The 12056-nt window shown below is 41.4% G+C and overlaps 1 protein-coding gene across 1 annotated transcript in view; it reads right to left on the minus strand.

Moving 5' to 3' along the window:
• cnk (connector enhancer of ksr) overlaps positions 1–12056 on the minus strand; it is an 80649-nt gene that overhangs the window by 36708 nt on the left and 31885 nt on the right. The window contains exons 10-12 of the mRNA XM_080275551.1: positions 9578–10721; positions 3825–4136; positions 1802–1926 (exon numbers count right to left, since the gene is read on the minus strand). Coding sequence (XP_080131677.1) covers positions 1802–1926; positions 3825–4136; positions 9578–10721 — 1581 coding nt within the window. The remainder of the gene's footprint in view (positions 1–1801; positions 1927–3824; positions 4137–9577; positions 10722–12056) is intronic.

The following is a 12056-nucleotide window of genomic DNA, read 5'->3' on the forward strand; positions in this document are numbered from 1 at the left end:
GAGGCCAAGAACCATAAAAGAACAGTGCTCCTTTTTCCTTTTGCTTTACTGCGCAATAAAATGCAGAAATAACCGTAATCTATGTATCATTGTAAAAATAATTTATTGCTGTTTTGTATGGTTTAAACCAGATTTAAACATATTATTACTATTTTTTTTTTTTTTTTTTCCAGATATTTTTCTACAACAAAGTATAAAGTCTTTGGTTTTCACCTCAATTTAACACGTCATTTTGACGTTTCATTTTTGTTGTTTTAATTTTTCACACATACTATGACAAAGTGCAACTATTCATCTTTAAAATGATACCACAACCAACATTTCATCATGAAAAGCGTATTTACACAGTGACTAAAGAAAAATATAGCGGTGTGATGATGTGGGTCAGCGCGAGAGTGGCTGACTATCACCATCATCATTATCATCATCCGGACCTCCTCTCCCAACCTAGGGCAGAGTGACGCGTAGCAATGTTCAGACAGCACAAGTTTGCCCAATCCAATTCACACATCATTCAAGCCCCCGGTATCCTGGCTCTGTCTAATGCGCCAAAAACATTCACCACATTCTGTAGCTTCATATAAATGTATCCATGGAGTCAATCCAAACACTGTCACATTAGAAAGAGGTGTCAAATTCCTGATCATGCACTTCTCACAACATTCATCCAGCCAGCTCAATCTCTTGTCAGTCCCCTAGCCTCACCAACTTCCATACCTCTCTTCCTCACACACTCATCCACCATATCCCTCCACCTTCTCCTTGGCCTATCTCGCCTCCTCCCTCCTTCAAATTCGTTAAGATATACCTTTTTAACCACTCTATTGTTATCCATTCTCTCCATATGACCATACCATCTCAGTGCACTCTCTTCGATTCTGGTGTCCACAGACTTCCTTAATCTGCATCTTTCACGAATCACATTATTTTGTATCCTATCCACTCCCTGTACTTCACATACATTCCTTAGCAGCCCCATCTCCACTGCTCTCACTCTTGACTTTTCATTTTCATGCCACACCATACTTACATCCATATGTTAAAGCTGGCACTAACACTCCTTCATGTAAGCATCGCGCAGCTGCAACACTAAAGCCTCTGTTTCTTATCAAGGCCTTCATGGCACCAGCTACTTTCCTTCCTTGTGTCACTCTACGTTCCACTTCGTTTGCACATTTTCCTCTCTTTTCTATCACCGTACCCAGGTATTTGAGCTCTCTCACCAATTCCAGTCTCTCTCCATTCACTGTAACATCACACTGGGAGTTACCATCTCTCTCGATTACCATCACTTTACTCTCTTCTACATTAACTCTATTGACTCTAGCCCAGCCCAGAAACCTGATGGGGTTAAAATCAGGTCTACTCTCAAACAGAATACACCAGTGAGATACACAAAGACTTTTATACCATCCTCATATTCTACACTACTTGAAGAAACACATTTTTGTGCTGAATGTTACAGGATACATTACTGTGTGCTGGAATCACTGGTTACTAAGATACTAATGTATAAATTTTGTTACCATACTTCAGCATAACTGTTCTAACCTTGCAAAGATCCCTAACCCCTTTCAGTTCAGTTAATGACACACTGCAGACAAAGTGGAGGGATGTCTTAGCTAATAGCGAAGATTTATTCCTACATTACAACTAAAGCTTACTTAATTTCATGCAACCATGACTCAGTAGTCAAACTGTTGGCATGACCCAGTATCGTCAGTTAAAACGAACTGACTATAGAGCACTGAAATACCAAACATTTCACAGGGGTCAACATACCTTGCTGGTACACACCCACCTTTAGTATAAACCATCGTCGCTCCCAGCGGTGAGGCAGAAGGAAGCCCTTATTGTCACGACGCCGGTGTAGCCAACCTTGGTGATCACCCTGACCTAGCTCACGGCAAGAGATCCTACGACTCCCTGACCACACGAGAAACTAAGTTAGTACAGTACTACAGCACAAACTCTCAAATCTGAAATGCCTGAGCCAAAATGCTCTGCACACGATGGAAAATTTTAGAATGTAGAATGATAATAACTGATGAGAAAACTATGAAATAAACAGGCTACAGTACCAGTGACAGTAAATACAATGATGTACAGACTAGACAGTGTATCAGCAATTTATTACCTAATATATGTTCAAAATAAACAAATAAATACATAAATGAAATCTTTAAATATGCACTGACTGCAAGAGGACAGATGATATCAACACCTTCCCACTGCAGGAAAAACATTTTGGAATATGATGAAATTTTAGTAAATGGATTTTCAGATATGAGTTTTATCCTTTAGGCTTCATATAGCTATAATTAAAAAAAGAAAAAAAGTGCATATTTTCCTTACTCACGACATTTTACTGTAATTACTGCTTCAGCTCAAACCAAGATATCCAACAATTCCCAGATGATACTAGAAACTAAATCAGCACACTACTATCCTTGTAAGTTTAAAATCTCTAACAATGAATAGGATGAAGATATGTTTGAAAAAAATCCTTCACAACAATTTACCATATATCGAGTCAACTATGGTATAATATGGGTACAATGAGGATACATTTTTTGGCAAAGGTCTGCTCATTCAACAAAGTCTAAATACAAGTTGCCAACTCACCTAAACTGGTAATTATTTCACATAACTCTACTTCACTTGCTGCTTGAACTCCAACACTGCAACACTGTTCAATCAACCATCACTGACACTAACCCACCCAATACTGTACTGACATATTCAAAGATCTTGGAATAAATGACTAAGTTCATGTGTTGGAGATAGTACAGTACTGTATAAGCAAAAATGGCAATCATATATTGACCACTGAGGCTTCATACAAAATAATGACTGTATAAGCAAAATGTTATCATATATCAAAAACATGTCCTAACTTTCTTATCACTGTATCAATGATTCATCATATACCACTCCATCGTACAAAAAGGGATTGCTGTAAATTTACTCAGCTTGCTCACAGCATATTAACCCCCCCGCAGCGGCTCACGTAATATTACAAGCGTACAAGGCAGGGCAGCTCACATAATATTAAGTTATCGTGTTTCCCGCATTGTTTTGTAGAATGGCGCAGAAACTACAGGCTGTATGGCAACACTGGGATGCGCCTAGCCACGCTTCTGCCCGCTGTGACTGACCAGTCCATCTCAAGGGGCCTCATTCACAGTGTTGTTATGGATAGTCTACAGTCTTAGACCTCCTCTCGTGCCCACTCCCCTCCATCACCCACTGCAGCTGGTAAACACTACTAGAGGAGAGTGAGTACTGTACATGCATTTCTTTCTTTTGCATAACATACCTTAATACAGTATAAGGTTAAAATGATTTTTGAGATACTTTACTTTCCTCGAAATATGCCCGCCTGTAAGTTAAGCTATGCAACTATTTCGCCTGCCGTGGAGGGGTTGAACATTGCTTTATCATCGGAACTATGTACAAAATAGGCTGTTTAGTCATTATGTTATTGCTAAGTCTCTGGAAATTGAAGAGGAATACAATAAGTCCTTGTTATATATCATGGATGTTTTATTATTATTCTACTTATACACCTATTATTGCAAACTGGGGAAAATTGGTTAATAAACTTTTTCAGTAGTATTAAAACTTTAAAAGGCAATCTCTATTTATCGCATACTTTAAAAAAGGGGCGAGGGGACAACATATTACATGGACTTACTGTACAAAAGCTGATAGGTAATGCAAGTTTTTGAAGATGAAGGGCAGAGGACAAGAAATTATCAATGATGGGCAGAGGACAAGAAATTATCAAAGTTATTCTATCTGTAAATCAGCAAGTGACTAACCACGGTCCGTGTGCAGGATGCCACGGCGCCACACAGAAGGTGAGCTGCTGCGTGTCTCCCTCAACACTACCCCACCCGCCTCCAGCCCTCCCCTGCCCTCGCCACTCCGCCCGGCCTCACCTCCACCATCCTCTTTGCTCCCTCCCTCCTCCCTACCCCCACCACCTTTGCCCTCAGCCGCTGCGACAGGGAAAGTGACGGCAGCTCGGAATTGCTGTCCTGATCCACCCCCAATGGTGGTTGTGGCAGAGGATATGATATTTCCTGAGGTGGGGGGGTTTGACATGGAGGGAGGCTGCATGGGAAGAGAGGCTGTGGGGGACAGCACAGGGTGGGAGGGAGTCGAGGAGCATTTTAGACGTGAGACAGTGGGGGAGACTGCTGCTTCACCCGGGCTGGTTGGGACTACGAGTTGTGGGAGAGACCAAGCATGCAGTGAGCAACTCAAACAACCAATTACCCTCACACACACATATGCACCACCACCACCACCACCACCACCAAACACCAGGCCACATTCTAAGTAGCTTTGGAGATTTTGCAACTCCACCTTTGAGATTCATCTTGCACATTACACCTTAAAATCCTCTTGCATGTTATTTATGCAAACTATGTCAATAATTCAACAATAAAAATACCTATAATGTGCAGCCAGGATTCTAAGGGCTTGAATGATGAATGAATGGGAGTGTGACTCATTCAATTGGGCAATCTATCTATTCATCTACCTACTGCCGGACGCCTTAATCCCGCAAGGGGCGGCCATAAACAAATCACTTCCACGTCACCCTGTCCCTCGCCATTTCACTGCCCTCCCCCCAGCTCACACCACCCCCCTCTCTCATATACCTCTCCACTTTATCCCTCCATCTAATCCTTGGCCTCCACCTCCCTCTCCCCCTCTCCGCCTCACTCACATACACTCTCCTCATTAGTCTCTCACTCTCCATCCCCTCTACATGGCCAAACCACCTCAATGTATTTCTCCTAACGCTTTCTATCACATCCACATCCACACCACAATGCTCCTTCACTAACTCATTTGTCAGTCTGTCTCTCCATGTAACTCCAAATGCTCCCCTCAAATACCCCTTAACTCATTTCCACTGTCCTCACTCTTGATTTATGTTCTTCCAACAAGGCCCAAGCTTTGCTTCCACATGATAGAGTTGGAATCACAATACTGTCATGCAGTGACTTAACTTCTATGCTCACTTCCCTGTTCCTTAAAACTGCTTTCAGAGAACCAGCAACATTCCTTCCTTGTTGTACCCTCTCAAGCACTTCACCCTAAAAACTTCCATCCTTACTCATCACACTACCCAAGTACTTAAATGCATTCACATTTTCCATTTCCTCATCATCCAACCTCACTGTACATCCAGTGATTTCATTTCTCTCAAAGACCATAACTTTACTCTTCCCTACATTCACCTGTAGATACCATTTATTACCCACTCTCCCAGACTCATTCACCACACCTTCCAGTTCTGCTTCGTCTTCACTTAGCAATACAGTATCATCTGCAAACAACAGTACAGAGAGTTTCCAAAAGCTGCCCTCTCTCATTATGGCTGCTCCAACATCCACTGCCCTACCTTGTTTCTCCTTTACAACCCCATCCATATACAGATTTGAACAACCACGGGGACATGACATCCCTGTCTCAATCCAACATTCAAACAGAAAAATTCACTTATTTCACTATCCCCATGCACTGCAGCCTCTTTACCTTCATACGTACTCTTCACAGCATTCAACAACTTCCCATTTACTCCATATATTCTTAATACTTTCTACATTCCTTGTCTATCCACCCTGTTATAAGCTTTCTCCAAATCTGTGAAGGCCACATACAACTTCTTTCCCTTCTCTAGAAACTTTTCCAAACTTGGGCAAACTTTGGGTAATATCTTATACTATCAAGTTTTTTCTGGCTCTCTGGGTCTTACCCCACCTCAAGATAGAAAGGAGGTCCAGATGATGATAATGAAAAATGTTAATATGTAACATACAACATAAACTGTTATGGAACAGGTGCTACAAAGGCTCTTATCCCACTTAAAATATGGCCACTAACACACTGTACAGCCAACAACAACAAAGTAATTTTGCTCTCTTCTTAACACTCTAAAACAAAGGACAGGAAATTCTGAAATCTAACATGTTTGTCTTACTTTAGTAACTATACTGTACATATATAGACCACATATGAAGTGGGGTCACATAAAGATGTTTCTTTATTAGGGATTTTAAACACTTTATCTATCTATCTATCTATAGCCCGATGCCCTAATCCCGCAAAGGGTGGCCGCAGACAAAACGCCTCCAAGTCACTCTGTCACCCACCATTTGACTACCCTCCCCCCAACTCACACCCCCCTCCCTCATATACCTCTCAACTCCATCCCTCCACCTCATCCTCGGCCTACCTCTCCCCCTCCCTCCCTCCACCTCACCTACATACACCCTCTTAGTCAGTCTTTCATTCTCCATTCTCTTCATATGTCCAAACCACCTCAGTGTATTTCTCCTAATCTTCTCAACCACATCCACATCCACCCCACAGCATTCCTTCACTTCTTCATTCATCAACCTGTCCCTCCACGTCACTCCACATGCTCCTCTCAAGTAACTCATTTCCACTGCTCTCACTCTTGACTTGTTCCCCTCTTGCAAAGGTCCATGCCTCGCTTCCATACATCAGGGTAGGGATCACAATACTATCATGCAGTGACTTCTTAACTTCCATACTCACCTCCCTATTTCTCATCACTGCTTTCAGTGTACCAACAACCTTCCTTCCCTGCTGTACCCTTTCATGCACTTCATCCCCCAAAGTTCCATCCTTACTCATCACACTACCCAAGTACTTGAATGCACTCACATTCTCCATATCCTCACCATCCAACCTCACTGCACACTCTGTGACTTCATTCCTCTCAAACACCATAACTTTACTTTTGTTTACATTAACTTTCAGATTCCTCCTCCTACACACTGTCCCAAATTCATTCACCAAACCTTGCAACTCCCATTCATCTTCACTCAACAGTACTGTATCATCAGCAAACAGCAACACCGGAAGCTTCCAAATCACACCCTCATTCATTAGAGCCACCCCCACATCCACTGCCCTACCCTGCACCTCCTTTACAACCCCATCCATGTATATATTAAACAGCCATGGAGACATCACACAACCCTGTTTCAGTCCCACATTGAGATCAAAGAACTCACTCAGCTCACCATCCACTCGAACCGTAACCCTAGCTCCCTCGTACATACTCTTCACAGCACTCAACACTATCCCCTCTACACCATATATTCTTAATACCTTCCACATACCTTGCCTATCTATTCTGTCATAAGCTTTCTCCAAGTCCATGAAGGCAGCATACACTTTCCTTCCCTTCTCTAGATACTTCTCCACTAAACATCTTAGAACAAATATCTGATCTACACACCCTTTTCCCTTCCTAAATCCCCCTTGTTCTTCTCCAACTAGCTCCTCTGTCATATGCCTAACCCTATCAAATTGTTCATAATTTACTATACTTTTTCTTAACTCGGCATTTTTAAAAATGCTTTGCCCCGCCTGGCATATATGTATTTTATTCAAACATGCCAGAAGATACTGTTCAACTGCGAGAAATCCTATCAGGCAGAAGTTCCAACAACTATCTCAACCAATCTTTCTGTGCTATTGGTACACCTAAGAGCTTATTTGACTAACATCGGATAATTTGGTGCAGTCAAAGCCTCCAAGGAATTTCTAGCAATCGTAGTATTACAGTTGTTTAATCTAAACTAGCATTTTGCCTAGAAACATCCTACTCCTAAAATGAGGAGTGCCTGCATATTATCTTAATAAATTTATTTGTAACTCAAAATTTACAAATATACTGTAAAAAAAAAAAAAAAAAAAAAAAAAAAAAAATAGCCAAAAGTAAACAGAGTGAAAGTTCAATCTGAGACTCAAACGGTTAAACTTTTTTTTTTCCAACTACATCCATCAACTGCTAAGAATTAACTGGTTATGGTATTTGATTTGGCTTCCAGTCCTTTGAAAACATAAGCTGTGCTACAGCTGACCTCAACATGGGAACTGCTTAAGATGAAGCATGGTGTCACTGAATTTAACATGGAACCTTTGGATAACATAACAATAATTTTTCTGCTGGCTGTACATAACATGCATTCATCACCACACGCAGACACCCTATACCTTAAAAATTAACCATCACTACAATGATGTACTTTTTGTTTTTGCTTGCTGCCTTCAAACTGTTTTACCCATATTAAGAGATTTTTTTTTACTCAAGGGTTAGATAGGGCCTTCATTAACCCCTTCACTACTGTGATGCTTTCCAACACTGAATAAAACCATCTGAAGACAGCAAGAATAAAATACAAAAATCACCAAACAAAAGGAGCTGGCTGGATTAGAAGTGAAAGTTTTGTAAGTGAAGCATAATACTAGTACCTTAATTACTGATATAACCATCCACCTGTTAAGAAAAAAAGTTTGAAGCAATCACTGACATACTGAGAACTATATATACTCCATTTACCTCAATCTGGCCTACATTTCTTTTTCCTTTTTGCAGCTTATTTGTACCTCAGTGGCAGAAAAAGAAAATATTAGGATTCAACATCACTTCCATAGTACTTCTTCATGACTAGCACCAAATTCTAGTGATAATCTGTTGTCAAAACTCAGCATTCAACATGGAGAAAGAGCAATTTTAGGCCAAGTTAAAGTGAAAAAGAGTATACAGTAATAAATATGAGCAACATGCAAGTATAAAAACTTTACTACTGATTCCTAAAGTCAATAAAACCTCACGTAACAACACTTAGCATTCAAGACACTACTAATTTTCAGCATCATATCATCTAAAGGCTGGCCAAGCAAACCATGAGATGGCCACTATTTCTTACACCAATGAGTCAGAAACCGCAAAGTGATTTTCTAAATTTAGTACAATATGCAACATTTACAGAGTCCAAAGGATTAACCTCCTCTAAACTAACAAGTATTCAAGAGGAAAAACCCAAGAGACTAGACGTATAAAGATTACCTTCTCAAGAGCTTTAACAGGTTCAAAGAGAAACTTAAACCCAAGAGATTAATGCTTTAAAGATCAGATTCCCAAGAGCTTTAATTTCTTCAATCCAGCAACTTTTTTTTTTTTTTTTGTTAATTCTTACTATACATATATATGGGGACTCTACAGTACACTACGTGACAAGCCAAATGGTTTCCTGTACACCAGGAAACCATTTACTATGCTGGGCGGTAACCATATAACCAAACTACAGTGCCAGGTGGTTTAGTGGGTAACTAAGGTGCTCCATCCGGAATGAGCCTGTGTCAGTTTATATCCAAAGGATGGTTGGAGTTTACTGCTCACATAATGCCACTCAGGGATGAGTGAGGCTGCTCACTTTCATCTTAAAAGTCAGGACAAATTTGCTTAGCCCTGAGCTCCTACATACCTCGCGGTGCAACGCAGAATTGGATGATGAACGTATGTACTTACTATACACAGATCTTATTCAGGATGGAGCTCCCATACTGACAGGGCTTATTACTGTTATAACTAACCCCTTCAGTTCAAATATGGTACCCAAAGCTGAATAAAATACAATATGGCATGAGTAACATGAAAAAGACATCTCCAGACTCATCTGGTCAAAGGACAAGAGGGAGAAGACTGGCAACTTTTAACAAATGTGAGAGTACCTACCCAGGGTGGCTCTTGCAGTACTGTGAGAAGTGGTACTGTGTGAACTGGTGGTGTCACTAGGTACAGTCGACATTTGCTTCACAGCCACCGCCGCATTCTGCTTGCTATTACTGAGTCTCAAGCTCCCGGAGCTGTGCTTACTGGAGGCAGGGGTCTGACTTGGCCTTTTAATGGAACTCTGCTTACTGATGCCTGTACTGGACTTAGGAGTGGTGGGGGTTAGTGGACTCTGCTTGTTGCTTGAAGATGAGGAGTGGGTGCCTGGGCTGTGTTTGTTGCTGGAAGTTGTTGAGTGTATATTGGGACTCTGCTTGTTGCTGGAAGAAGCAGAGTGGGTACTAAGACCATGTTTGTTACTGGAAGATGTAGACTGTGTGTTAGGGCTACATTTGTTGCTAGATGAAGAATGTGTACTAGGACAATGTTTATTACCAGATGAAGAATGTGTGCTAGAGCTATGTTTGTTGCTGTGGGATGTAGCATTTGTGCTAGGGCTAAGTTTTGTATTAGCTGGAGGAGCTTTGAGAGTGCAGGACCTGTCACTTGGGGCTGAAGGAGGGGCAGAGGTTGGGGTAGAGGTGGACTCCTCCTCCATATCATAGGCAGGGGTGCTATGGCTCTTGTCCAGTTTGGGTCGGTCCTCAGAAACCCTGCGTTGCCTCCCCAAAGTGCCATCAGGCCCATCTAATCCCACACTACCCATGTCCAGTGATAACATCAGTGAAGGTGGGGAGAGAAGGTTAGCACCACTCCTTTTCTTCTCAGCTTTTGGGGACTGTTGATGACCAGGTGCACCCGAGGCAAGGTTGGTGGGTTTTCTGGGTGGTAGTGGAATAACATTAACTACCTTCTTCTCACCCCCCCCACCACCCGCTTCTCCTCCAGTCTTATTCTCAGCACTCTCAGATATGCTCTCGCTCCCTACATCTCCATCCGCTTCTTCCTCCTTAACCCCATCCACCCCAGCCATCACAGGTTGTCTTTGTGTATCCTTCCCCAGTCCAGGTTTGTTTTCTGTGCCAATGCAAGTGTGGGGACGAGCTGGGCGCCGGTCGAGTCCAGATGGGCTGCGTAAAAGGTCTGGGTCCGAGCCCTCTGCATGGCCATCTCGACCAATTCTGCTCCACCTCATGTCTTGCAGCAGCTACATGAAAAAGAGAGGAATAAATCAGGTAAGTCAGGTTGTTAAGATATTAATGGACACTGTTTCTAATCCCTTTGCTACAAATGGTTTCGCTAAAGTTAATAAATCATCTTGAGGAAACAGGAATAAAATATGAATTAAGTCACCATAAAGTCACCAGATTGAAGGGGTTGAAAATGGAAATACAACTCATTTCATATACATCACTTCTTCATTTTGATCCAATGTCAATTCTCTTGTTTCTTCAACTTTCATATCTCACTACAATACCTGTATTTACATAGGGTATGTTACAAAATGTTACAACTTAATACAACCAGTTCTGTAAACTGGGTGCAACTGGTAAATCAGCTTTCTAGATAGCAATGGAACTTAAATAGGTAATCTTTTTTTAATTTATTGGGTATTTTATTTATAAAAAAAAAAAAAAAAGTTACCAGTACCATATTACAAGTATTTACAGTAATTCCTCACTGAACATTTTAGATGTGTTTATTAAAACTACGCTGTTAAGTATTAAACATTTTAACCTGTACCCAATGGGCGTTGGTCGGGACTGAAGCAAAATAGGCTGAAACAGCCTGCCTGGTATCGGCAGGAACCGCATGTGTATTCCCATCACACTTTGACGTGGCCACCACTTAATCTTATCACCAAAGGGTAGGAAAAGACTCCTGCCACCTCACACAAGAGTACTTCAGTCTTCTCTGTGACTCTGCCAGGTGCTGAACAATGTTTTCTGAGACTTCTCGTCCAATTCCATTTCCCCCTCACATGGACCCCTTGCCTCATCTACCCCTGCCATGCCTCTTTCCAAGGATACTACGAAAGGGCTCAGTGACAGTGCCATAGGGCATACCTTGGATGCCAATGTGTCTAGTTTATCTAGTAGTGGATGAGTTATCATGCTGAGAGCAAAGCCAATGTTGGGGCCGTACATTGAGTACCAAAAGTTACTTACATCATCCTTACTCATTGATGCAATCACTTACAGACCTGGGGATGCTTCCATTCACAAGAAGAAAAGTTGCTGAGTAATATGGTCTTTAATTTGTTTCCCTAACTACTATACCTTCCAAGATATAAAGCCTGAAATAAGGCTACTTTGGGAAATACTGCAGTACTGAGAGGGCAGCCGTGCCTAAAATATCCCGGCGCATAGGGGGTTAAGTGAATTATGTTTCAGCAAGAATAATTATCTCTGCAATTACTGTACATAGTAATATATCTGATTTTGCTTTGGGTGTATCTGTATGTAGTAATTAACGGTATTTAAAAAAATGTACAGTAGGTGCTCAAATTTTTATCATCATTTACCATCATCCGGACCTCCTT

Source organism: Coenobita brevimanus, chromosome 62, assembly GCF_032717465.1.
Source record: "Coenobita brevimanus isolate Jiangsu-jjx chromosome 62, ASM3271746v2, whole genome shotgun sequence".
Taxonomy (NCBI): domain Eukaryota; kingdom Metazoa; phylum Arthropoda; class Malacostraca; order Decapoda; family Coenobitidae; genus Coenobita; species Coenobita brevimanus.